Below are 26,948 nucleotides of genomic sequence, written 5' to 3' on the forward strand. Positions count from 1 at the left end.
TATTGTTGTAGTGCATTGGTATATATTTCTATTATTGTAGGAATATACAAGTAGTCTTGTAGCCTAGTTGTAAAATGAGGCACTTATAATCACCCAAGGTGTTGGGTTCAATTCCTACCAATTGTACATTATAATGTGTGTGTGATATATGAAATATAATCATGTGATGTGAGCACTGTTGATATTTTTTTTGCCTCATAACTATGAGGTCCTACTAGTGTTAGTTATTGCAGCCTGTAGCTACCAGTGACTCTCATAGCGCTATATATTGAGCAATGTGGCTATATAGCTACATGTAGAAGGGACTTGACACATGGGACTACAGTGACTATATAGCCACCTGTAGTCAAATGTTATTTCCTGATGTCGTACTGAGGATGTTGAGCAGCCGCTCGCCTCCTGCATTATGAAACACTGTGTGAGCTCCTCAGGTGACAAACTTGTAAGCTCTGTCCACAGGACCTCAAAATGTCATAAAATGGCATTAACACTTTGACCTTCAGTTGTGCCTCTGACCACTTACATTCAATGTGCTGGGCAGCATCATGCAGGACAGAAACAGTCAAACAGTTCAGATTTCTTTTAGAGGACACAGGTGATGATAATGTTGTCCATCAAATATTCAGATACCGTACCTCACAGTCTCCCATGTTCACTGGTACACCAGCAAAGTGGATGAGACAAGAAAATACAAGCAAACTTGCGCAGTGCAGATGAGACACCCATATCGGAACATCTCATTTGTTATAGATTAGTGACATCATTTTAAATCCTTCTCCTGACCACACTTAAAATACTAATAAGCTTTAACTGATGTTACAACACAAAATTCTCTCCTGAAAGCATTCTAAATCCCAACAAACTTTTGATTCACTGTAAGATTAATATATCTAACTGTAACAAAGTTAATGCATTGCATTGTTTTTGATATAAAATAATAACGGCATAAGAAGTCTGCTTGAATCTTGAACAAAGGTAAACAAAAGTGAGAGACAAAATGTTGATCTAAGCTTGATTACTACATTGAATATTATCTGATGCATTATAAAAAATTCATCCAAGATATCTAGGTAACAAAAACATTAAAAAAAGGGTGATAAAAACATCAACTTTTATGGTCGAACAAATGTTGACAAAAGTTATTCAAAAGTTTATTCACTATCACACCACAAAGTCAAAGTTTTGTCTAGGTTTGTACCAGAGAAAAATTGTTCAAATGGTTAAACTACGTGTTGAGACAATATTGTGGATGAACAGTGACTTAAGATTTAACTAAGATCAACCTTTTGCATCACGAAAAAGTAGATAGAAAGTTCAAATTTTGACCAGCATTTTGCAGGCAACAGAATCATGAAATTTATTTAAACCTTTTTTAGGATTTTTTCAAGATTTTTCATGCTGGAAAAGTCTTTCATGCTTCCAGTGTCTGTTCTTTTGCTGCAGTATAACCCATTTGCAATTCTCTGAATTGAAACCTGAATGCGTGGCTCATATGTCGGGTCTGACGAAGCTCGCAGCTTTCCTCATCTACCACTGCTAATTTAAACTTGCGAATGCAGATGCGCAGCGCTGCACCAGTCGGCACTTCCAAAGTGGGTGCAATTTGAAACTCCGTCATGGCATGTATCGGCAGGTGACATTTCTGCGTGACTTCGGCACTTTCGACTATCTCACTCAATTCTGCTTTAATCGTGGTCGTTCAACCTCGTAATGAGTTGTATTTGAGAGAGAATGATACAGATGTTAAGAATTTTGTGTTTAAGTAGCTAGAAATACGAGTTTTGTGAAAGTGCCGACTTCTGTGGGGTGCCGATTGCAGTGGAAGGGATAGTAAGGGTCGAGCTTACAGTCCTCCGCAAATCATGACCGGTTGACCACCCATTACAACTTGCTCATCACTGAATTGACACATGGTACCTGAGATGCAATCTTGCGCCACCTTTCTCTTGAGTACCGGTCTTTGTCATCGTCACTATACTTCGTCACCGTTCGTCATCGTTCATAGCACTTTCCTTCTTTATATTCGTCATGTGGATTACATATATAATATGCACCTTCTTCATCAGGCCATACCTCAGTCGTTGTCTTCACACACTGAGGTATGGTTCATCGTCTCTTATCTTTCCGCCATCTCTTACTACAACTTCATAGCATGTTTCGTGTCTTGGGTACTAGCAATGTTCAGTCGTTGTCTTCACACACTGAGCGTGTTTCGTGTCTTAGCTTCTAACAGGTTATGAGCCGCGATTTCTGAACGAAATCTTATCAAGCTATATACCGCCACGCGCCCTTGTTTCAGAGACTCGCTGTAACATTTCTCGTCTTTCTTCGACATGGGAAAGCTCGACCATATCCCAGAGTTGACTGGACCCGATACGTACTTTGTGTGGAAGTGTGAAGTCTCTTATGCCCTCGGTATCGAGGACCAGTGGTGCCATGTCACGGATACTGTGGACCCTGATGACGTTCTAGGTAATGTGTCCTATAAACCCGCCCCGGTTGATCCTTTACTCCCGACTGCTGATGAAACTAAGGCCATTCGAGAATGGCTTATCAATGACCTTAAGGCCAAGTCTATCATCATGTGCCGTCTCTCCACTTCGATTCAGCAACTAATCTCAACCAGTCACAAGGTGACCGCTAGAGATGCTTGGAAGACCCTCGAGGACCACTTCGGTCGGGTGGACATGGGATCGCAGCATGTCGTTCAACAAAGCATATATGCGCTCCAAATGAAAGACGCTGCTGATGCATCAAATTATGTAGGGCAACACACTGTGCTGCGCGAGCGTATGCTCCGCATGGGGGTGGTTTACACCGACGCCGAGGCAGTATTTCAACTTCTTAGAGGTCTACCTCATACAGGAACTTGGCCACAATTCAAGGCTCTCTTAATGCTGACCCTCCCCATGCACACACCCATTGTCACACCCGTTGTCACTGCCGCTGCGTCCACGACGACTACTGCTTTGGCATCTATGGCTGCTACTGCTGGAACTGCCACCACCGTCAGCTCATTCTCCCTCCCCTCTGGCTCCACCTTCGACACCTGTGTTGCCCGCATTTCAGCAGAAGCTGCTCGTATCATCGACGAGCATTTGCTAGCTGGAGGGGCACCGGGTTTGGAATATGTGCATGCTGCCACTTCATCATCTTCTTCCACAACCACCAGCAATATTAACACCATCACCGGTCTTCGTAAGCATCGCCATAACCCAGAGGGAGTCTTTTGCACCACCATTGGGTGCAACAAGGGAGATCACAACCACGCGCATTGCTATGCAAAGGGCGGCAGGATGGAGGGCCAAGCTCCATGGATGAAAGGCAAGAAGAAGGAGAGGGAGAAAGAAACGACTGCTGCTGCAGTCATCACTCCTCCTCCTCCTGCACCAGCCGCTCTCCCTTCCTCCACCATCATAGCTGCTTTTGCTGGCACTGACATTGCAGCTGAGTCATTTCTCGCGGACCTTTCATGTGCCTCTATCGTCAAGGCTCCCGATGCTCCTGATATCAACATGACAGTCCTTTCTTGCATCATTGCTGCAGGCTTTAATACAATTCTCGATTCAGGCACCATGACCACTCTCATCCAAGACCGTTCTTACTTCTGGTCTTATTCTACTGCTGACGCCATTACTGTTTGCACTGCGAACCATGGCAGCTTAAGTACCTCTGGTTGTGGCGACTGTGTCGCTATATTGACGATTGGTAGCAGCAAGCACCATGTCCATCTTTCAAATTGCCTGCACGCACCCTCTGTGATGCTGAACCTGCTGTCTGTAGGATGGATGCTCAGTAAAGGTTGGGATTGTGTCTTCCGAGCCTCACCACCTCGGTGCAAGCTTGTATACAGGGGAACTGAACTTGGGGCGATCCCCATGGCGAACAATTTGTGTTACGTCAATCTAGAGTTCCTACCTGCTCCTACAGCCAAACTCGCAAGTCCTCACATCCCTCCGTCCCCACCTGATCTCTCTGTGTTCGCTCATGTCACACCATCTCTTGACCTATGGCATGCACGTCTCGGCCACATTGGTGGCGAAGCTGTTCGTCGACTCCCACTCTTTGCCTCAGGTGCGACAGTGTCAGCAGACTCCATATTGTCGAAGTGCGAATCCTGCATTATGGGGAAGCATCCCCGTCGTCCTCATCCCCCTTCCTCATCTCCCCGGGCTACTCACTTTCTCAATCTCATCCACTCCGATCTATGTGGTCCAATTCCCGTCCTCACACCACACAACAAACACTACTTTATTGTCTTCCTCGACGATCACACAAATGTCTTGAACCTTCAACTTCTCTCCTCGAAGGATCAAGCACTCAATGCCTAGCATATTGTGCGTGCTCGATGGGAAACGCAATCCGGACAATGTGTTAAAGTCTTCAGATCGGACAATGGTGGTGAGTTCTTGAATGCCGCATTCACTTCGGAGCTCGAAGGTGCTGGTATCATCCGTCAACTATCCGCACCATACGCACATCAGCAAAATGGCAAGGCCGAACGGGTAATACACACGATTGAGGGGAGGATGTATGCTATGCTCCAGCATGCTCAGTTACCCCGCTCCCTTTGGGGCGAGGCGGTGTTATGTGCAGCATACCTTTTCAATCACATGGAATCACGTGCCCTTCAGCCTGGGATGACTCCATACAAGATGTTACATGGCACGAAGCCGGACATCTCGCATCTTAGGGTTTTCGGGGCTCGTTGCTTCGTTCAGATTCCACCCGAACTGCAGGAAAAACTAGGACCACGCTCTCGTGAAGCAGTATTTGTGGGGTACCTCCCAGGTGTTAAGGTGTGGCATTGCCGTGACTCGGTCACTGGAGCGTTTTTCAATTCGCATGACGTCATCTTCGACGAAAGCTTCTCTAATCATCCTTTTCCTGTTACAGACAGTGACGACGAAGATGACAATTATAGTCCCACACCCACCTTCATTGGTCATGCTCCCCCATCTACAACTCCAATTGTTGCACCTCCCGCTGTCCCTGTCGGTCATCCCACTGCACCTATCCATCATTCAGCTCGATCTCAAAATCCCACTGAACGTGGTCGCCTCTTTCAAGCACAACTCACTGCTGATGCTGCTCGTCTCGCTCGACAATGAGATTTACGAGAAGCACGCATTCAGGGTGTACCTCCTGCTGATGGTTCCACTGCTCTCGTGCCACCTATTCCCATCGCCACTAAACCCATCCTACTACCTGCACCATCTCATCCTCTTGCACCAGATGAACCCACTGATGACACTGCCATTCGTGTTGACACCGAGACCGTTGGTTTCCCTCATATTCTCGCTAACCTCATCGTCAGCGAACAGGCATGCATCTTGATTCGAAGTGACACTCGCCGTAACCCTCAATCTCCTGGTTACAACATGAAAGTCCCTCCCAACACCTACGACGAGGCCATGTGTCATTCAGACAGAGATTCATGGCTTGCAGCCATGAAACGGGAAATGAATCTCATGTCAGAGATGAGTGTTTATGAACTGGTTCCCCTGCCTACCAACCGGAAAGCCATCGGTTGTAGGTGGGTGCTCGAGTTTCGCGAAGATCAGAAGGGTGGGTCAGTCTTCAAAGCAAGATTGGTAGCACAGGGATTCTCACAGGTACCTGGTATCGATTTTGGGAAGACGTTCACGCCCGTTGCTAAGGCAGCGTCCATCAGAGTCATCTCTGCACTGGTGGCCCGTAACAACTGGGAACTCCATGCATTCGATGCGAAACGAGTGTTCTTGTGGGGCAAGCTTACCAAAGACATCTACATGCACCAGCCACCCGGTTTCAAGCAGTTTGCGGATGGCAGTGGGATTCTTGTGTGTCATCTCTTGTCCTCGCTGTATGGACTGAAACAGGCCACCTATGACTGGTATGAACTTTTGAGAGAAGTTCTCACTCACCTAGGCTTCCTTCGCATCAAGGCGGACTATGCGGTCTTCATCTATGACCATGTCAACAGTGACGGAGAGAGAATAATGTGCATCATCGCGTGGCATGTCGACGATGGCCTTGCTGCAGCAAGCAATCGTCCATTTCTCGTCTCGATTAAGAGTCCAGCCCATAGCGCTATATTAATACATCTTGAATGGACAACAGTCCATAAATACCGATACATACTTACCTATAACTATCCAATTGTCCAACAGGATGTATCCTTGAGGAGAATCATTTATAGAAGCTTTGGGCACTTGCCAGCTTACAAATCACTGCTCAAACAGATTATCCAATGTGACTGCATTTTTAGCCCCACAGTGTGGGAATTACCCCACAACGCCCAAAACATCGACCATTTTTGGAATCTCCACAATATCAATTATTCCCACACCCTCCCCACCTCACTGCAGCTTCACCACTACACCACAACAGGTCCCCCTTCATATATAAGTAGTAGTTTGGAATATATATGTATAATATAATATAATAGACCGCTTTTTTTGCTCATTTATGTACCTGCTCCTCCTCCAGAGACCATTTAACATATAATAGGATACAGAATACTTTCGCATTTTTACCCCTATGGTAGGGAAGTGTCCCAGGTTATTCAGAACATGTTTAGGAGTATACATGAAGGGATTCCCATCTTTATTTTACCTCCTGGAGCCTTCTGCATCAATAGATATAGCATATATATGAGAAAATACAAAATATGTTCTCATTTTAGTATTTCCTGGTGGATAGACTTCAAAAAATGATCCCTAGCATCATTTAACAGTAGGAACAATGTATCAGGAGCCCAGGACCACAGGACAAGACCTTGTTGTGTTGTATATCTCCCCTCTCCTGGTGGTTCACCCCCTGTGAAAATGTTTCCTGCAGTACTGGGCCTCAAGTATGGTAGGGGGTCTATTTCTATTCATATTTGGAGTATATATATCATATAACTAGCTCATTACACCAACAGGATCCTTCTACAGGAACAAAAACATAGAAAATCACATTTTCGATGTTTTTGATGTTTTTCAGCATCTTACCCTTGCACATATGATCCAACCTGCTCATATACAATTAGTGTAGCATATATACTTGCTTTTTATGACCAAGATCAGCTACATATAGGGCGGAAGTTTGGGATCTAATGTAAAGGAGACATTTTTACTGATAAGAGACCTCCATGATAATCAAGGGTATATTTAGTGATCAGAGGCCTGTAGTACCTCTCATATATATATTTGAAGATAGCATTGAAGTTTCAGAAAGATCCATGAAGTATTGAGTGAATGAGAAGCAAAATGATATATGTGTGAAAAGTGACAATACACATCTTTTCACACAAAAACATATTTATATATAATACAGGTCGAAGATTTTATTAAAAATATGTAGGATACATAGTAGACTACCTAAGGAACCTATACTACATACTGCCCTGAGAGTAGAGGATAGGTGGAAAGAATGTAGTGTAGATATGAGTTGACCCAGTATTAAAGTCCTACCACTGCTTAACTGACCATTTTCGATGTTTTGAGCATTTGAACTTTCCCACACTCAGTTTCTTATCTACTTCACTTCCACAACTCTCAGTTCTGGGTGGATCTTTCTGTAAATTAGGTTCTATGATATTGAATATATTTAAAATGTGCTCCAGGTGTCTGATCATTAAAAATTGATAAGTTGAACATATGGGCCTCTAATCCTACATATTTTTAATAAAATCTTCGACCTGTATTATATATAAATATGTTTTTGTGTGAAAAGATGTGTATTGTCACTTTTCACACATATATCATTTTGCTTCTCATTCACTCAATACTTCATGGATCTTTCTGAAACTTCAATGCTATCTTCAAATATATATATGAGAGGTACTACAGGCCTCTGATCACTAAATATACCCTTGATTATCATGGAGGTCTCTTATCAGTAAAAATGTCTCCTTTACATTAGATCCCAAACTTCCGCCCTATATGTAGCTGATCTTGGTCATAAAAAGCAAGTATATATGCTACACTAATTGTATATGAGCAGGTTGGATCATATGTGCAAGGGTAAGATGCTGAAAAACATCAAAAACATCGAAAATGTGATTTTCTATGTTTTTGTTCCTGTAGAAGGATCCTGTTGGTGTAATGAGCTAGTTATATGATATATATACTCCAAATATGAATAGAAATAGACCCCCTACCATACTTGAGGCCCAGTACTGCAGGAAACATTTTCACAGGGGGTGAACCACCAGGAGAGGGGAGATATACAACACAACAAGGTCTTGTCCTGTGGTCCTGGGCTCCTGATACATTGTTCCTACTGTTAAATGATGCTAGGGATCATTTTTTGAAGTCTATCCACCAGGAAATACTAAAATGAGAACATATTTTGTATTTTCTCATATATATGCTATATCTATTGATGCAGAAGGCTCCAGGAGGTAAAATAAAGATGGGAATCCCTTCATGTATACTCCTAAACATGTTCTGAATAACCTGGGACACTTCCCTACCATAGGGGTAAAAATGCGAAAGTATTCTGTATCCTATTATATGTTAAATGGTCTCTGGAGGAGGAGCAGGTACATAAATGAGCAAAAAAAGCGGTCTATTATATTATATTATACATATATATTCCAAACTACTACTTATATATGAAGGGGGACCTGTTGTGGTGTAGTGGTGAAGCTGCAGTGAGGTGGGGAGGGTGTGGGAATAATTGATATTGTGGAGATTCCAAAAATGGTCGATGTTTTGGGCGTTGTGGGGTAATTCCCACACTGTGGGGCTAAAAATGCGGTGTGGCAATATTGTGGGAAGTCCTGACGAGCCAAATAGGAGTGAATTTCTGCTTTTAGAAGCCAGGATAACTATACTAACAGGATGTATCCTAGACTGATGGATAACTATAGTAAAGTATGTATCGCAATTTATGGATCATTAACCATATTGATGTATCTTTCTGCCATCATGTGGTGAAGAGTCAAATTGGACAACACTTCGGCATTACAGACCTCGGGCCCATATCAAAGCATCTCAGGATCCAATTCGAGCGTAATCGCACTACGTGCGAACTCTGGATGCATCAAACAGATTATATCAACTACCTCCTTGAAGAGCACGGGATGCTTGGATGTAACGCCGTCACTCTTCCCATGGACCCTCACTTTCCATTTGGACGTGACACCGACCTACACCCTCACATAGAGGATCTCACCTCCAAATATCGTAAGATAGTAGGTGAACTACTCTACCTTGCCATGTACACGCGCCCAGATATCGCTGTCTCCGTCATGAAACTTGCTCAATACAACAGCTCGCCAGAATCGCGTCATTATGCCACTGCCAAGCACATTCTCCACTTCCTTGCTGATACCGTCAGTCTACGCACACACTATGGGGGTGTCACGGCAATTCCTGAACTTCATGGGTTTAGCAATTCAGATTGGGCGAGTTGTCCTGAAGATTGCATCTCGATCTCAGGCTACACCTGGTTCTTCAACGGTGGCCCTGTTTCACACTCGTCCAAGAAACAGGTTACCCACGCGCTATCCTCCACAGAGGCGGAATATATGGCCCTTACTGCAGCTATTCAAGATGGTTTGTGGCTCATATCATTCTTCAAATGCTTAAGGATCCCACTGTCCCTCCCACTTCATCTGTTCGCTGATAATGCTGGCGCCATCACTCTATCTGAGGAGGCCACAAATCATATTCGTACCAAACACATCGATCTGCAATATCATTTCATACGCGCGCACATCGAGGATGGGACCTTCAAGCCAGTATGGCTATCCACTCACAAGAATGTTGCTGACATCTTCACCAAATGTCTCCCTCGTCCATTATTCCTTCATCACCAATCCGGACTCTCGCTCGTTGATCATTAGCACGGGTTGCAACATCACCTTGCTTGCAAGGTCATATGCCATCTGACAAAATCTGACGGACTAACTGCCAATAATAAACAATAATAAATATCAATAAATGTTGAATGTGGCTGTATGTCATGACATTAGGATGCAGTTTACAGTTTTTGAACCATGTCGCAATAGCTCAATTCTGCCCTGGATAAATTAACAATGAAAGAGATCATAGCTGCAGTAGGTGATGACAACTTGAGAAAAATCCGAGACCATGCAGGCAAGCAAGGTCAGATTCGGCAACGCCGAACCCTAGTTGTCATGTTGTGGGGGTGTCTTGAGTACCGGTCTTTGTCATCGTCACTATACTTCGTCACCGTTCGTCATCGTTCATAGCACTTTCCTTCTTTATATTCGTCACGTGGATTACATATATAATACGCACCTTCTTCGTCAGGCCATACCTCAGTCGTTGTCTTCACACACTGAGGTATGGTTCATCGTCTCTTATCTTTCCGCCGTCTCTTACTACAACTTCATAGCGTGTTTCGTGTCTTAGGTACTAGCAATGTTCAGTCGTTGTCTTCACACACTGAGCGTGTTTCGTGTCTTAGCTTCTAACACTTTCGACTCCGATGGATCCTGCAAACTACACCTACCTTTCACCAAATCAAAGAAAACGTGTAACGAAAATGTCATTCTGTGTCATCAACGAGACCAGGCCGCCCCGCCAGCTTTGGTCTCTCTACTTGCTCAGGCCACTCATTCAGCATTGGTAGAACAGTGGCATTTCTACTGTCAGGAGCCCCAACCCCGGGCCGATGTTGTTCAAGCTCGTGGACGTTCAATGGTCTTCCCACTTTGTCCTCTGCTATTGGCTCTCTCTCGAACTTCTAGCATGGTTGCACAAGCAGAACATCTCTAGTTATTTCATGCTTGCTTTGCTGTATTTCCCGATCGAGTTGTGCCTTCGTCTACAGCTTCGTCCTGCCCGTGGCTTGGGGCGGGAGTCTCCTCAACGTTCACTTGATCTCCATGTTTGTCTCTTATGACCAATCCGACAAGACCATCTGTAACCTTTGCCCAACTCAGGGAAAGCTTATCTTCTGTTCACATTACCCAACCTTCACTCTGTTTCCTTTTTCTAGTTCACTTACCTACACTAGAGCCCGAAGCAGTCCGTGACGGGTATATACGCACAAAAAGTAAACCATTCTGGCACATCCAAGCTTGTTGGTGATGTGAATATCTTTATGTCCCTCCTCCAATTCAAGACGTGGGAGTTGAGGACCGAATAAGTCTGCTCCGCTCTTCAGTCTTCTGCTAGCTCCGCGCAGTTAAAAGGCTCACTTCTTTGGTTGAGTATCTACCCACGCACCTCCCTAATAATGTTCCCTTCAGTTGATGGTCACCTTGCTATCCTTGTCGTCTTACCTGCTTTTGTTGTTGTCATCACATCCCTCAAGAGGTTCATTAGGAATCGACAGGACAAACTTCCCCCCGGCCCCGTGCCACTCCCACTGTTAGGAAACGTCTTGTCTCTCGACGCCAAGGCGCCATGGTTGACTTATACCGAATGGGCTGCTACTTATGGTACGTGGTCAGATAGTACTATGGTACATATGTGGTGCAAATCATTATATCAGGAGACTTGTTTTTCGTGCGACTTCTAGACCAGGAAGTCGTGGTGATCAGCTCTCAGCAGGTTGCAGAAGCATTGCTAGACAAGCGTTCTCGCATTTATTCCGATAGACCATACGTAGCCACACTCGAGCCGTGCGTTCTCCTGATGTTCTTCCATTTAATCATTATGGAGCGCCTGAGGCAGGTTTGGTTGGTCTGTCAACTTTGCATTCACAGCTTATGGTGACGAATGGCGTCTTTGTCGACGACTCTTCCATCAAACTTTCCATCCCGACTCCGCGCTCAAGTTTCGTCCAATGCAGATCGCGCGGGCTCGTGAGATGATCGTCAATCTAATCGATGATCCTCAACATTATCATTCTCACTTCGCAACGTCAGTCGATGTGTCTGTAAATATCGAATGATTATTGATCTGTTCATAGGTTCTCATCATCTGTTGCGATGTCAGTGACATACGGCTACCAAACCAGTCCTCGTGATGATCCTTTGATTCGGATCGTAGAAAACGCAATGGCTATTGGCCTCGAGGTGATCACCCCAGAGAGAGCAATCTTACTTAAAATATTTCCCTTCTGTGAGCTCGTCCTCATCGATCAGAAGTACTCAACGTTCCATGCTCTGATATAGTTTTGAGATTACCCGACTGGTGCTGGGGATCCGCGATCAAACGTGATGCTCGAGTTTCGACCCATCTCATGGCTGAAATGAAGGACCTTCCGTTCCAATATGCGCAGGACCATATGGTGCGCATCTTTTTTAATCTAGTTCGCTCCTAGATGCTGATCGTGTGCTTGTAAAGGCTGAAAACTTGTTCCTCGGCCAGGTTTCAATGGTATCAGATAATTTGCAACGGATGAAGAAGCCAGATCAGGCATCAAAGCCTATCTTCGAGACTGCCTTAAAGAAAGCAGCGACTACTGCTATTATAGGTTAGCCACTTTTTAGAAGAGCTGTTGTGCTCTTTAATATATGTATGTCTATGCAGGTTCATATGAGACGGTCAGCAGCTGTCCGAGTCATATTGTCTGCTGCTCATCCTCTTGACAGACCTCGTCGACCTTGATGACTTTTGCTCTCGCCATGGTATTATATCCAGATGTCCAGAGACGCGCACAAGCGGAGATCGACTCAGTGGTTGGAGGAGATCGCCTGCCTACATTTGAAGACAGAGCCTCCCTACCCTACATCGAATCAGTCCTGCGGGAAACCTTGCGATGGCAGCCCGCTGTACCCCTTGGTAATATTCTTACTGTGCTGTTTTGCCTTTGCTGAAAGTAATCTTGTAGGTGTTCCACATGCTACGATGAGTGATGATATATATGATGGTTATTTCATTCGGAAAGGTTTGCTATTCTCATCCATTGAGTACATCATTTGTAATATCACTTATCAGGAACAACTGTCGTGTGCAATACATGGTGAGATGGATCCTCTCTGGCTTTCGAATCACTAATGCTTATATTATAGGGGCATCTCACGGGATGAAAAACGGTACCCTGATGCATCTCGTTTTATGCCGGAGAGGTTCTTAGACGTGAGCGGTGCCCTAACGGACGATAACCCCGCTGGATATATTTTTGGCTTTGGCCGGCGTGGATGTCCAGGTGGGTTGAGTCATTTTATTGCTGTATAGAGCTAATACATTCTTTTATCAGGCCGATATGCTGCTGATGCCTCTCTGTGGTCCGCTATTGTTACTATATTGGCCACGGTGGAGTTTTCTTCTGCCAAAGATGACCAGGGCAAAGTGATCGAATTCACCCCCCGATTCACGAAGGGAGCCACTCGGTACTTGGTTCTTCTCGTATTATTCCATCTTCCTGTCACTAATAGTTTCATCGCTTTAGCTCCCCTGTGGTCTTCCCTTGCAATATCTCAGCACGCTCTCGTACCCATTCGGAACCTGTGCATGTTTTCCAAACAGAAGTATGAAATGTTTTCGTGCGAATGGTTTGTACACATATATATTCCTTCTTTCTTGGGCCCACACTCTGAATTTGTCCAGCATTCAACAACACTACTTTTCCCTGTTTGATGCACGTGTTATGTACGAATTAGCATGTAGTATGAAATTCAACCGCCTGCTTGCGTGTGTACGAGATGCAACTAAAATAGTTAGTCTTGTAGGCAGACCCAATGATAAAAGGAAGATAGTGATTCACTTGTTAGTGGACGTCATGGTTGACATGAGTCCCGAGGCAGATTGGTTCTGCAGTGACATGTGCAGTAGTAACATCAGCTTTCAAAAGAAGATAATTTTTTTAATCTTGAAGTCATATATATGCTTGTCTGTACGATGGCTAGGATGTTTGGCAATTAGTGCTGCCGCAGTCTGGTTCCGAACCTCGGTTCGAACCTGAACCTTTCCGAACCGGACGCATGGTCCGGTCCAAGGTTCGGCCAAGACTCAGAACCGAACCTTTCCAGAGGTTTGGGGTTTGGGCTGGTAGTGAATAGGTTCGAACGGGTTCAAACCTCTCAATTTTTGTAGGCTTTACACTTTTTTAAAAAGATGTAAGTATTTACTATGTGTCAATATATGCAAATGCATGTGTCTGCAACCCGCGCAGGTTTGAGCCGGGTGAAATTGACGCGGTCCTCTGTCGCGCCTGCCGCAGTCGTGACGTGCTGTGACACAGTACTGCACCGTCACAACATGTTTAAACACTAGGTATCTTATGTCGCTATATGAATTCCAAACACTTTGAACTCTTGCTAATGATTAATATAGGTAAGTACTACTTGGGAATGTTATGAGCCATGCTGATCAAAGTCGTTGCTTATTGTTCGCAGGAAGTGAGTATGTCAAGATTTTTGAGCTCGAACCATTCTGATCCAAATCGTTGGCGGACCAGGCCACCGTTCCTCGTTCGAACAAGAGCCGTGCTGATCCAAGACGTTGGCCACCGTTTGCAGGTCGTGAGTGTGTCGATCCTTGTTCGAGCAACAGCCATGCTGATACAAGTCGTTGCCCACCGTTCGCAGTTCGTGAGTCTGTCGGTCTTCGTTCGAGCTCAAGCTATGCCGCAAGTTACCGTGTTCATCCTTGAGGGTCTCAGGTGGAGACCTGTCACTATTGGAGGTACGTCTTATTTCAGTTGTGATGATGCAATAATGGACGACCACCTTTCACTACAGGCTTTGCGCATCGCGCGACGATGCAGGTCGTGTGCGCGGTGATCACTGATCTCAAGTTTTTCACTTTTGGTTTTGGCCGCTGGTGAGTGGTATCGTTCATCTTTCCACCTTTTCTCATGCCTTACTTGAAAATACTAGAGTGTGTCCTGGTCAACATGTCGCGAATCGGTCCATCTTCATCAATACAGCTGTTATTCTCTGGGCTTTCCGCCTTTCAGAGAATCCTGCAGCGAAGATTGACACGCTTGCAATCTCAAATACTGCAACCATACATGCTGCTGCATTTGAGATATGTTTAGAGAAGAGGATCGATGAGAATGTGATCAGGGAACTATGTGCACCAGGCAAATAAAATGTGTTTATTTTAGAAACTTGAATTCAATCTTTGTACAAAGAAGTTCTCCTTGTGTTAGAGTCTTTTCGTTGTCTGTCCAACTCGAATTACATGACAACTCATGGTCTCAAGCCTATACAACCACAGATGGTCCAAGCCTAGTCAAACCTGGTTTGAACGCGAACCGGACCCTCCCGAACGCGTTCGGTGACGTTCGGTCCAGGGTTCGACCAAATGGCTGAACTGAACCATAGGTTCGGTTCGGTGTTCGGAAAATTTGCCCCAAGAACCGAACCGAACCGGACTTCGGCAGCACTATTGGCAATAGCTCGTCTGCTGTACCGCAAAATTACCAAATTCAGTATACCTCTAAAGCATGGGGAAATTCAAAGGTGGCCTTATGTACATTTTTCCCGAGCTGGTACCTCCTACTCTTTTCCCAACCATGAATCACCCTTCAAAGAACCAGGCTTCGACGACCTACTGCTGGCAACTGAAATAATTAATTATGCCAACGACACTTTTGAAATGAAAAGGGCCGTGTCATTCAATCGCTCGTCGTCATTGATTCATCGCAGAATTCATTATCGCCGTCACGGTTGCCCTCAGTCAGCATTCCAACTTCTCCATCAGAGTTCACCGGATCTTCAAGGTCCAGTTCGAAAATCTCAGCATCGGGGTTACAGCTGAATGCACCCGGATCACTGTCGTCAGCAGGATAGGCTCGTCCCATCTTTGAACAGTCTTCGAGCCCAGGCACCTCATCATGTTGTGCTCCTAGTCCGAGGTTATCGTTAACCTCACCCTCCGGCAATTCGATATCTTCGTTCCCCACACCATCGTTGCCGTAGTCTGGATTGTCGTCGAAGTCAGCCCCTGCATCATCTGTGGGGCAATATCCACTTCCTGCATGTGCCATGCTCGAGACTATCAGCAACATTGTAATGTTTTCCGACAATTCTCCTGACCCAAAGCATCTACTTCATATGCGTGAGAAGGTCCGAGGGACCGAGTGCATGCTGGTGCCTGCCACCTGGTAGCCGTTTGAGCCGTTTTGAAGCTTCTGTCCGCTACCGTGTGGGTTGTACTTGCACTTGAAGCTTTTGCAGGTGCACGGAACATAGGATTGCAAAAGCATCGCAGGAGGGAGTACTAGTCAGTGGAAGCTAAATGCTAACGATGGCCCCATGTACGATATCGATATTAACAAATCCCTCAAGTCTCGCGCTGCTGTCCGACGGTGAATGCAAATTGTGCATGTCAGTCATGCTGGTGGACTATCGTCAAATTTTCAATCTCACACTTAGCTGGGAGACTATTTTGCTTCAAAATGCATCTGAAGATACAACAGGTGTAATCTACTCGCAGCGTCTGTAGGTGAGCGGGTTTCTTGTACTATCGTGCCCCGGGTTCAATCGAAAGTTGTACCAGACAGTCCGAAGCTCAATGGAGGTGATGTGTCCTCATCGCGGATTCGCCGCCCCCCTCCGTCAGTTCACACTTCTCTCTGGTTCCACAACACCATCAACTAATCAATGCGACAATCTCGAGTTATAGGTCAGCTTCACTTAACATGGTCTGTTAACTTCGTCACTTCGTTACCTTATGTGCCAGCGACCCGATGGCTACCTCCCCTGGTTTACTCTCTTTCCCTACCTTGCTCATCCGCTATCTTCCCTTGGGCTCGCCTTTCAGTTTGGGATGGCACAAGTGAGTCTATTTCAGAGGTGGTACCTGGAAGGGGTGTACTTTGCGGGAATTAACGTCATACTGCGATTTCATAGTCTGGCGTATTTGGTGTTAATTCTGCACAAAAGTCTTTGCCCGACTGAAAGTTACAAAGCTATTCATGAGTTCGATGGTGAATGATGAGCGAGTAGGAGTTAATATGGAAAGTAAGCCTGTATTGAAGGTCATGCTGCTATATCTAAGCGTGCGGTTCCGCAGTGGGTGGCGCTCGTTACAAAGTTGCAGGAACAAATAATAACACTGGGTGACTTCTCGTAAGAATTTACAGAACAAAGACGTCTGTCAAACATTTGCAAACTTGACAGCAGCTAATTTAGACAAAATCTGTAAACTGTAAGACATAGAAACATGAATATACAGTCGGTTTTCCTTAATCTGGGCCGTGCCATAGATAGTGTCTGACTTGCTGCACCATTGTGATCACTACTAATTGCAGAGACAAAACTTGCAGGTATATTAGTGAGAGATGTTGAAATCCGCCCAAGGATAATCGAAATGTGAAGAGGGATAATATTTTCAGATATTTTCAGAGAGACCGAGCACGAAGTACAAGGTCAGATGCAAGATCGGAGTCCATTGATAACGAAAAATACACAAATGATCCGTTCAAGAGTTCCGAGAGCGAGACATCTAAAAAGAGTAAGAAAATTGCCTGAATCAGCGCGGAGATGATTGACAGACATCTGTTGGAGGGGTACCTCTGGGTACCTACCCCTCCACAGAATGGAAAATTTGCAGACAGTCACCGGCACCCACTGTTACACAGTGAGTGTGCCTATTAAATATCGAGGTACTCGTGTGCTGACGAATTTCACGTGAGATTAAAATTTATATTACTCGCTAATTACAATCTGGCAGAATAAAATATCACGCATGGTAACGGCATGATGAATTTGATATGCTGGGCTCGGCAAAATTTTACTTTGAGGTAAACCTGTCTCGACAAGTTAGCGCCTCCGCTGACCTGGGTTCCATATGGATTTTTCATGGATCCTTTATAAAGCCTGTCTCGTGCTTTGGATGTACTGCTCTAAACATGTACTATCCTTCAGTCGATGGCCGCCCTGGTATCCTTACTATCTTACCTCTTTCCCTTGTTGTTATCATAGCCCTCAGGCGGTTTACTAACAACCGACAGAACAGACCTCGCCCTCCTGGCCCAGTGCCGCTCCCACTATTAGGAAACATCTTATCTATCAACACCAAGGAGCCTTGGTTGTCGTATACCGAATGGGGTGCTGCCTATGGTACGTGTAGAGACAGTATGACGCATATGTGGTGCAAATCGTTATATCAGGAGACTTGGTTTTCGTGCGACTTCTAGGCCAGGAAGTCATATCGATCAATTCACAGCACATTGCAGAAGCCTTGTTGGACAAGCGTTCTGATATTTACTCTGATCGACCATACTTACCCACAGCCGAACAGTGCGTTCTTCTATTATCGACTTCATTCAACCAGTTTGAGATGCAGTCAGATTCGGCTGGTCCGCGATCACCTTTGCATTTACAGGCTATGGCGACGAATGGCGTCTTTCCCGACGACTCTTCCACCAAGCTTTTCGTTCTAGCTCTGCACTCAAGCTTCGCCCGATGCAGATCAGACGAGCTCGTGAGATGATCGTCAACCTAATCGATCACCCTCAACATTATCATAATCACTTCGCAACGTCAGCCAATATGTTTGTAAATATCAAGCAATTATCAACTTATACACAGGTTCTCGTCATCAGTCGGGATGTCTGTTATATACGACTACCAGCCCAGCGCACGTGATGACCCCCTCGTTCGAATGTTGGAAGATACAGTGGCTGTTGGCCTTGAGATGACGACTCCGAAGAATGCAACCTTGCTTCAACTCTTCCCCTTCTGTGAGCTCACTCTGGCTGATAAGAAAGATTTGACATCTCACACCCTCATGCAGTACTGAAGTTACCTGACTGGTGCTGGGGATCCTCGATCAAACGTGCTGCTCAAAATTCGACTAATCGTATGAATGAAATGAGGGACTTGCCATTTCAATCTACGCAGCAGCATATGGTGGGCTTTGCTTTTCTAATATAGTTCGGAGCTACATGTTGATTGCATGTCTGCAAAGGCTGGAAACTCGTTCCTCGGTCAGTCTTCAATGGTCACAGAAAATTTGCAGCGGATGGAGAGGCAAGACGAGGCGTCCAAGCCGATGTTCGAGATTGCCCTGAAGAGGGCAGTTGCAGCTGGTGTTATGCAGTCATATGAGACGGTCAGCGGATGTCATGAACCATATTGTGTGCTGCTTGACCTCTTCACAGACTTCTTCGACTTTGATGGTTTTTGTTCTCGCTATGGTGTTGCATCCAGATTTTCAGAGACGCGCACAAGCGGAAATCGACTCGGTGATCGGAAGAGATCGCTTACCTACGTTCGAGGACCGAGCATCACTACCCTATGTTGAATCCATTGTGCGGGAGACTTTCCGATGGCATCCCATTCTACCCCTCGGTAATCTTCATCGCTGTGTTATTTTGCCTTTGCTAATGACAATATTGTAGGCGTTCCACATGCTACCTCGAGTGATGATACATACGATGGTCATTTCATTAGGAAAGGTCTGTTGTTCTTATGTAATGAACAAATCATTTGTAATATTATACATCAGGAACGACCGTCATGTGTAACATCTGGTCAGATAGATACTTCTCAAGTTTCAAGATACTGATGTCTCATTGCAGGGCCATTTCACGGGATGAAAAACGGTACCCTAATGCATCTCGTTTTATGCCGGAGAGGTTCCTAGATGTCAACGGCGCGTTAACAGATGATGATCCCGCGGGATACGTTTTTGGTCTAGGCCGGCGCGCATGTCCAGGTGAGCTGATCCACCTCACTGACCATATAGCATGCGATCCAATATCTTCTTTAATTAGGACGGTATGCCGGTGATGCCTCTGTGTGGTCTGGTATCGTGACTATGTTAGCCACGATGGACTTTTCTTTTGCCAAGGATGACCAGGGCAAAGTGATCGACTTCATCCCTGAATTCAACCCGGGACTCGTTCGGTACTTTGTTTCATTATCTCGTCCTTCTGTCACTAACAGTTGCATCGCCTTAGCTCCTTGATGCACTTCCCTTGCAATATTTCACCACGTTCTCATGTCCATTCAGGACTTGAGGATCTTCTCTGATCCAGGTTCCAGAATGTATACAAACTCGCCTATGAGAAAGTGGGTAACACATAAACATGCCTCGCAAGGTGCAGTTTGCGGGATGCTGAGTCCACGAATTGACGCTCAAAAGAAGTCAACATACGCTAGGCACCATGTATTCGTTTATACTCGTTCGTATGTGGTATGATTGATTTGAGGTGCCGATGGCCATATCGATATGCTGTGCCCCGCTATGCGATTCCTCGAACGTACCCACTCTCAAACACTCTGGAGAAACGTGTGAAATGAGTCGGCCTCAAGTTCGACATCTATATTCCAATTGTCTATGAATACTGACAAGTCTTGTGAGTGAGGACAATGGCAGAGAGCACTGCGAATAGCCCAATAGTGTGAAAGGATTCTGGTCCGCAAATGAAAAGGCGCGAATGCATCCCACGGGCCTCACAACGGGGAATACAATTCACATAGTAGCGAAATTTGAAGTGTAGAGAAAGAGATGAGAGTGCAAAAGAACTCGACGAAAAGATGAGATAGTTGTCCACAAGTGCAGTATCAATGACCATTGGCGTGTGGATGAGATGTATGACAGAAGAACAGCATGAGACGAGCCCACAGGGATATAGGTTGGGACTACAGTCTGTGCGGGTTGCTGCGCCTCGTGTGGTGATGTTAGTACCTGGAGTGGGTGTTGTCACTGGACGTCAAGGGAGCGGCAGGCTGAGTCAGTGATGACGACGCCTTGGCTTGTGTTGACCGTGCTCCTGCTGACAAGCCTGTTTGTTGTGTTTGTTGGCCTGGCCGCGAAGTAACGGCTGTAAAGAAGGTATTTAACCATGGCGATTTCAAACGTATGCGAAGAAAGTTGTACCTTTCTATCCTGTACTGCTAGAGCTTCGACAGGTAAGAGGACTATGACGAGAGAAGATAAAGACACTGCCTGGGGAGGATGTTATATTGTTGCAGCCACATGCCCTGCACGTCGGGAACATACGCTTGCCCACCCAAGATACCTTCCGTACCGACTTCCAAAGATACACGAGTGACTTCATTGGCGAGTATAGACAATTAGGCAACCATAGAATTGACGGTCATCTTCAAACCTAGCATTTCTCCCTGCACATCGACGTTGACGACTTTGCTTAGATCGCCCAAGGCGACAGCTTTTGTGACCTCCGAGATCGATCGTACTTGGTCAGTCAGATTGCTAGCCATTTTTCATAAAGTCAGCCCAGGTACCCTGCACACCTTCTACGCGAGCCTGACCACCCAATATACCTTGCGTACCGACTTCAAGTGCGACACGGGTGACTTCGGATGTATTCTTCAAATCAAGGATTTCGCCACGAGCATCGACATCGATCTGTTTTGTTGACCCATCGTCCAACGTCAGGTTCAAAAGGAGGTGCATAACTCCAGGCGGCTGGCATATCGATCAACCACCACCCGCAAGACCGTTTTCCAGTCAATGCCGCTGGTTGTCACGGGTGGTCGCACTAACGCTTGAGATAGCCTGTCTTGGGTACCTTCGACATCCAACACGAAGGAAAGGGACAAAAACAAAAATGCAGTTAAATTGCTTCGCCAGTTCAGGGTTCAGAGCAACTCTGTACGCCCTGACCGGGTCTGCATTTACACTGGGATCAGGTCAGGGTTCGGAGCAACTTCGGACTGCCCTGGCCAGCCCAGGTAAAAAGAGAAAGTGCGGGCGAAGTTGACAGAATGAGTACTCACTTCCACGAGTTCTTGCTGTGTCTTGGGAGATTGATTAATTCCCACAGGTTCGGAAACTTCCATTTCAGCTGGCCAACCGCCCTGAGCAACTCGTGCTGATCAGACTTGAGTTCGATGTGGAGCATCATAAGATGCGCGAGATCGCCGTCACCCACTGGCTCCCAGTCTGATTACTAGGACGGTTTCTCCGCTCTTGACATCTCACACCCATGCAGTCCCGTCGTTGGATCCGCCGACCACTCGCCGACCATCTGTACTGCAGCATACTGACGACATCCAATTAGTGCGCCTTGTCCATTTGACATCCCACAACCTCGCCTTCCCATCGTTGTTTCCGCTCATACCGGTGTTGCAATTTGGAGCCAACATTTTCTATGGTGAATGTTGCTTCCTTGTCCTCCTCGTATTGCCAGCCGTTGCCAATCTGTGCACCACTAATCAGGTCCCCCCATAGTCGGAGTGATCCATCTTCCGAACATGTGATGATGCGCCGTCCCGCCAGGCAAGTGCAGAATACCTCATACCTGGTCAGTATCATAGCCTCACATTGTCTTTCGGGGCGTGATCGCTAGCGTATCACCGGTCAGAGAATACACGGTGCCGCTCGATGTCTCATTTGGACTACGAGAGAAGCGTACCGAAATATCTGAATGAGAACGGGTTCTCTGGTAATGACAAACATAGATGGTGAGTCGACGGGCCTACTGCTATCAATAAAAGCACGAGGCAAAGCTGACGAGAACGTGTGCTTGGCTTAGGAACTACGTCTACGTATGTAGGTCTTGCTGTGGTGTTATCTATGGTATCCGAGCGGTCGGTTTACAGCCTAGAGTATCACCCACAACAAACTCTTCAAACCAATTGACACAAATAGTGATACTCCAATCACCAATGCAAAGGACGAACTGTACACTGAGACGGTGGACCTTTGGTTTGGAGCCGAAGAAGTTGACCATCCGTTCGTTTAAGTTGTGTATTATGGTGTGTATTGTTGTCCACATGTTTGCATCACAGCTCAAGTGCTGTGTAGACGAATCACTCAAATCTTTGACCGGCGATATGTTGATGGTATTGACGACGTTCGACGATGAACCACATGTTCTCTCCACTTCCCATTTTTGTTCCAGCCAATCTCTAACTCGATGACATCGACCCATATTCGTTATTCTGATGTAGACCCGTGTCTTGTCACACTTTGTACGAGATTCGTGGCCGCACTATATGTAATACCCCGCGAATCAGTCGTTGACCACCTCAGGACAATCTAACTTCGCGCCATGCCAAAGAAATCGACACTAACATCTGGAGTGACTCAACTAGGTTTACAAGATGCCTTGTATTTTGTATGTGGTATGTGTATCCTCATGTTTACAAAAAGAAGAGCACAAACACCATACTACTACAGTACATGCAAATATAGAAACCAGGACGCTCCAATCCCACAACTACAATGGTAATGCAGCGTTATAGATGAAAGACGAACAAAAGTAGGTCGTGCCAAGAGTAGGTCATCCTGTTTGAAAGCAGTCTGATGTAGCTGATACAATCGACATTGGGAGGTGGCATCTAATCCCATCTAACAAGTGATCGCCAACTGACACCTGGTAAGGATCAGATTATGATTGATCGAATTGTCTACAGCCTAGCTCTCTCGATCAGTATCTTGAAGGCTTTAATGCATCTTGACCCCAGGTGCAGGGACTTGCGAAGCTGAGGTCGATGCCGCAAACGACGGGTCTCCTTTAAATGGCTCAACCCTTTCATTGAGAAGGCGTCAGCCTGGGCAGGTATTGCTTGTGTGACCGTCCTACAGCACTACTGAAATCATATATCATATGCTCATCAGGGTCATACGTTCAACGCATAGGCAGAAACAAAGTCCACAGTCGGATAAACGTCTTGCTTGATCATATTAGCCAAGTGTTTTGTGACTTTCTGCAATGCTTCGTCAGACGAGGAAAAATCTATTTTCACATACCCCTCCCCTTCTGGTTGCGGATCATTATTCGTAAAAACCTCTGCGTCTGCAGTCTGATGTATAGCGACTTTGATCTGATATCATTCAAAGGTGACTATCCTCCGAATTCATCTTCTGCGGCTCTCCTTCGAAGTTCGTGATCGTAAGAACCATGAGAACCATGAGAACCATCTTCTCGCAGAAAAATTAGTGCAAGAGCCGGTGATCCATTGCTCTGATACGTAGCAGGGACTGCTAACTGTGAATAGAAGTAGATCAGTCCCATCTTGTCTATCAATTAATTCGTTGATGAACCGATAGGTGTTCTCAACAGACCCGATGAGCTCTTTCGTTCTCACCTGGGTTCCAGACAAGGGGGATCATCAGAATACTATCATGATGCGGTATTTTGTTGAGTTTGTAGAACCCATCGTATAAAAGACAATGATTGAATGGAGACCGAGTTCCTTATGCCCACGCAAACTGATCGGTCGCTGCCAGACTCTCGAATGTCCTACGGTCCTGGCATTTTTGGATACCCTCTGGCTGCCCAAGTCTCACGATGAGCTTACGACGTTTAAATTTGTGATGGGCCAGTTCAACACCAAAGATGGAAAGAGCTTAACGGAAGTGTTCACGGTCTTTTTCTTTTTCAACTTTGATAGCTGGGCGGGACACAGTGCTTGGTTGTTCCCGAAAATCCTTGAATTGAGCTGACTCTGACTTGCAGGGATTTTAACGACCGAAATATTGTTGCCTCCTCTTTTATCATTGCCCGGAAATCGGACTTCTCAGGCTTCATCAAGTTCAAATTTTATAGCTATTATTCCAGGCATGCGGCCACAGACGCGCGCAAAAACTACAGCTTCCGCTCCTACCCATGACATTCCATCGTCATCTCCTGCACCGGCCACTACTTCTTCGCCAACTCGTGCTATACCGTATACGCGTTCCAAGGGACCCGCAGCGGCATCAGCAGAACCGATTAACAGTACTGCTCAACCTCGCGTTCGTACACCACTGACAATTCGCCTGCCAAGAGCATCGCTTGTAGGACATGGGACGACATTATCCATCGCAAATAACGTTTCTACCTCGTCTCTTACCGCTTCTGCACCTGCTGTTGGTGTTAATATCGGTGCTGGTGCTCCTATTCCCACCTCATCCATACGCACTCCCATACCTGGACCTACTCCGCGGGTACTTACACCACCTCCGACGTCATCCAATGTATCACAACCTACATCCACAACCTCTCCGCGGCCTCCTTCATCTGCGCTATCACCAGCTATAACTGCATCAAAACCTACACCTGTATCATCCACCCGCTTACCTGCTCCACCTATTTACACTTTCCCACCACCCCCACCACCTCCAAATCACGTCGATGACCCTGCAGCTGCAGCGCGTGCCTCATCGACCATACAACTCCCTGCATCTGTGACACCTAATGCTAATGCAGCAACTTTATCAGCTCTATCCACGCAATCCGCAACATCAGCAGATACCTCAATTTCTGCTTCTCCGCGCTGTCCTACACCTCCTTCCTCGTCATCGCACACGACACTCTCTACATCAACAACTCTACGTCCTGTTCAGCGCACGCTAGCAATGGCTTCTGAGTCGCAGATCGTCAGCCGACAGACACCTCGGGCTCAATGTCCCACTCCATCTTCAGCAGGAGCCTTACCATCCCCGGCTTCTGGCGTAGACATCGAGTCTGATTATGCAGGCGATGGAATGGAAGTGGATACAGAAGGAATTTCAGCGATGATGAATAGTCGCAATAACTCGGTATGTTTCTTTCAGTCATTCTGGCTTATCCATTCGTTCAACTTGTTTCTAGACAGCTCCAAAAACATCAGACAGACATCGCGAGGCAAATAAAAAATACAGGCAGCGGTTGAAGGAAAGAATAAAAAATGGCGAGATGTATGTGCTCCCTGCTTCAATCTAACTCGCCAACGTATTGATTCCCATTAGTGATGAATTAGAAGCCGAGAGAATGAAAGAGAGGAAGCGAATTAATGCCCGTAATTCTCGGTGAGTCGAACATAACTGCTGCATTGTTTCATCATTTCAATCATGTTGGTAGTGCTCGAAGAAAGCTGGCGATGCGCAATGAAGCAGCTAAAGACAATGGCTCCATGTCAAGTGTCGAGCCTGGTCCTCTTCTTACTCCTCGCATCCAACCATCTCCCGCTCCACCCGTTGACCCAGTCCCAGGTCCTGGTGATTTCTTACTATGCCTACCCGATACGAATCCACCAGTGGGATCTTACTACTCCACGACCTTTCACGAAATTCTTACCAAAGCCGACCCCAACAGCGGGAGCAGCGACGGCGCGAGTACCACCCACCCACACTTCGAGCCCGATAGCCACCGCAACTTCGACTTCGACTTTGATGTCACCATGCCCCCTGCTCTCTTCCCACTAACCAAAACCCGAGATTTCCGCGACGCCTGTACGATGACAGACCTCGCCCCAGATTTCTCAAAAGAAAGCGACATCCCTTCATCTCTAGAACCCATCGCCCCCGCCCTCGCCCGTCGCCCCCACAGACAACTCACCCCCGATCGTCTCCACGATTTCGCCACGAACCCACTACAGCTCATCGACAAAGCCTTCCTCCTCATTGTCCCTGATCCAAGCAGCACCCTCGGAAAACTCGTGTTATGTAAAGTCCTTGAGTACCGGGTGTCTTCTGCTGGACGTCGATTTTTCGTGCAGTTTTGGGGGGACAAGAAGGCGAGTGAGATGGGTTTGGATAGGATGATGGAGGTATTAGCAGGTGGGTACGAGATTGATCCTCCACCTGCTGATCCTAGTGCTGGACCTCAGGGGGCGGGGTTAGCGGGGAGGGTGTTTGGCGCGTTACGATCGTTTACAGGGTTTTAGACGCGTCCCGAGGCGTGTTTGTCTCCTTTGTTTCGTTTGTTCGTCTTTTTATACGTTATTTCTTCCGAGGCTGTTGTGTGTATCTACTTTGTTGTGCTACACTTCTCGCGTTGCTTTGGCTGGAGTGGATATACTTTTTATCTGCATACTGTCATTATCTTTTTTGTTTAACATTTTCTTTTGCTGTTTTGCGCTTGTTACCTGCTTGTTACTTACTATGTTGTTATCGTGCTGATATTGATAGTAATGATGAGGCAGTTTCCTTGCAGGCGACGTAGTCTGATTGTAACAAGTCTGAGCAATCCCCGATTACACTGCACCGCGACGTCGACTAATGAGTGAATCATTTTATCGAGTCTGCCCTACAAGACCATACATGATAAATCTCAGTTGCGCCTCGTGCGCGCGCAAGCGGGTGGTTGGATTTCATGCTACATTCTACATATTTCAAGTCGTACATGCCACGTGCAGAAAACGGGGCTAACGAAAAGGGTCAAACAAGGGGTTGTCAAATGTTGGACAGATTGGCGGTGTGGGCCCAAGAAAGGAAGATATA

The 26,948-nt window shown here is 46.1% G+C and overlaps 7 protein-coding genes across 7 annotated transcripts; 6 read left to right on the forward strand and 1 right to left on the reverse strand.

The window, feature by feature from the left end:
* Positions 1-10,278: 10,278 nt before the first annotated feature.
* On the forward strand, positions 10,279-10,950 carry F5891DRAFT_512244 (uncharacterized protein). The gene has a single exon (XM_041372090.1). It carries the CDS (start codon positions 10,362-10,364, stop codon positions 10,716-10,718), a length of 357 nt encoding a protein of 118 aa, XP_041216234.1. The 5' UTR covers positions 10,279-10,361; the 3' UTR covers positions 10,719-10,950.
* A 231-nt stretch (positions 10,951-11,181) lies between these two features.
* On the forward strand, positions 11,182-13,674 carry F5891DRAFT_1241257 (cytochrome P450; the record flags this gene model as incomplete). The annotated part of the gene is made up of 13 exons (XM_041369724.1): positions 11,182-11,386; positions 11,440-11,569; positions 11,622-11,810; positions 11,860-12,011; positions 12,065-12,180; positions 12,237-12,366; positions 12,423-12,436; positions 12,485-12,674; positions 12,724-12,780; positions 12,831-12,855; positions 12,905-13,041; positions 13,093-13,225; positions 13,285-13,674. The coding sequence occupies 13 exons, from the start codon at positions 11,182-11,184 to the stop codon at positions 13,367-13,369; spliced, it is 1,563 nt and encodes a 520-aa protein (XP_041216235.1). The 3' UTR covers positions 13,370-13,674.
* Positions 13,675-14,599: 925 nt separating this feature from the next.
* On the forward strand, positions 14,600-14,895 carry F5891DRAFT_1091300 (uncharacterized protein; the record flags this gene model as incomplete). The annotated part of the gene is given in 3 exon segments (XM_041363504.1): positions 14,600-14,654; positions 14,668-14,669; positions 14,713-14,895. Coding segments are annotated over 3 exon segments (184 nt in total), but the record flags the coding sequence as incomplete, so codon positions are not given.
* Positions 14,896-16,400: 1,505 nt separating this feature from the next.
* F5891DRAFT_512372 (uncharacterized protein) lies at positions 16,401-16,857 on the forward strand. The gene has a single exon (XM_041372091.1). It carries the CDS (start codon positions 16,515-16,517, stop codon positions 16,776-16,778), a length of 264 nt encoding a protein of 87 aa, XP_041216237.1. The 5' UTR covers positions 16,401-16,514; the 3' UTR covers positions 16,779-16,857.
* An 837-nt stretch (positions 16,858-17,694) lies between these two features.
* On the forward strand, positions 17,695-19,822 carry F5891DRAFT_1202884 (cytochrome P450; the record flags this gene model as incomplete). Its single annotated transcript, XM_041368947.1, has 12 exons — positions 17,695-17,905; positions 17,956-18,085; positions 18,136-18,327; positions 18,377-18,528; positions 18,582-18,697; positions 18,756-18,899; positions 18,949-19,138; positions 19,189-19,245; positions 19,296-19,320; positions 19,369-19,505; positions 19,564-19,696; positions 19,750-19,822. 12 exons carry the CDS (start codon positions 17,695-17,697, stop codon positions 19,820-19,822), a joined length of 1,560 nt encoding a protein of 519 aa, XP_041216238.1.
* A 1,047-nt stretch (positions 19,823-20,869) lies between these two features.
* On the reverse strand, positions 20,870-21,526 carry F5891DRAFT_1284869 (uncharacterized protein; the record flags this gene model as incomplete). The annotated part of the gene is made up of 2 exons (XM_041370579.1): positions 21,041-21,526; positions 20,870-20,991 (listed from the first exon to the last, which is right to left on the reverse strand). Exons 1-2 carry the CDS (start codon positions 21,210-21,212, stop codon positions 20,870-20,872), a joined length of 294 nt encoding a protein of 97 aa, XP_041216239.1. The 5' UTR covers positions 21,213-21,526.
* A 2,410-nt stretch (positions 21,527-23,936) lies between these two features.
* F5891DRAFT_1284870 (uncharacterized protein) lies at positions 23,937-26,675 on the forward strand (the record flags this gene model as incomplete). Its single annotated transcript, XM_041370580.1, has 5 exons — positions 23,937-24,171; positions 24,223-25,286; positions 25,339-25,424; positions 25,476-25,535; positions 25,588-26,675. 5 exons carry the CDS (start codon positions 23,937-23,939, stop codon positions 26,390-26,392), a joined length of 2,250 nt encoding a protein of 749 aa, XP_041216240.1. The 3' UTR covers positions 26,393-26,675.
* Between the last annotated feature and the right edge of the window lie 273 nt (positions 26,676-26,948).

Source organism: Suillus fuscotomentosus (assembly GCF_016647785.1).
Source record: "Suillus fuscotomentosus strain FC203 chromosome Unknown F5891scaffold_438, whole genome shotgun sequence".
NCBI lineage: Eukaryota > Fungi > Basidiomycota > Agaricomycetes > Boletales > Suillaceae > Suillus > Suillus fuscotomentosus.

Excerpts from the sequence above, each read along its gene's own strand:
- F5891DRAFT_512244 (XM_041372090.1), top strand. The coding sequence starts at position 10,362 with ATGTTCAGTCGTTGTCTTCACACACTGAGCGTGTTTCGTGTCTTAGCT.
- F5891DRAFT_512372 (XM_041372091.1), top strand. The coding sequence starts at position 16,515 with ATGTGCCAGCGACCCGATGGCTACCTCCCCTGGTTTACTCTCTTTCCC.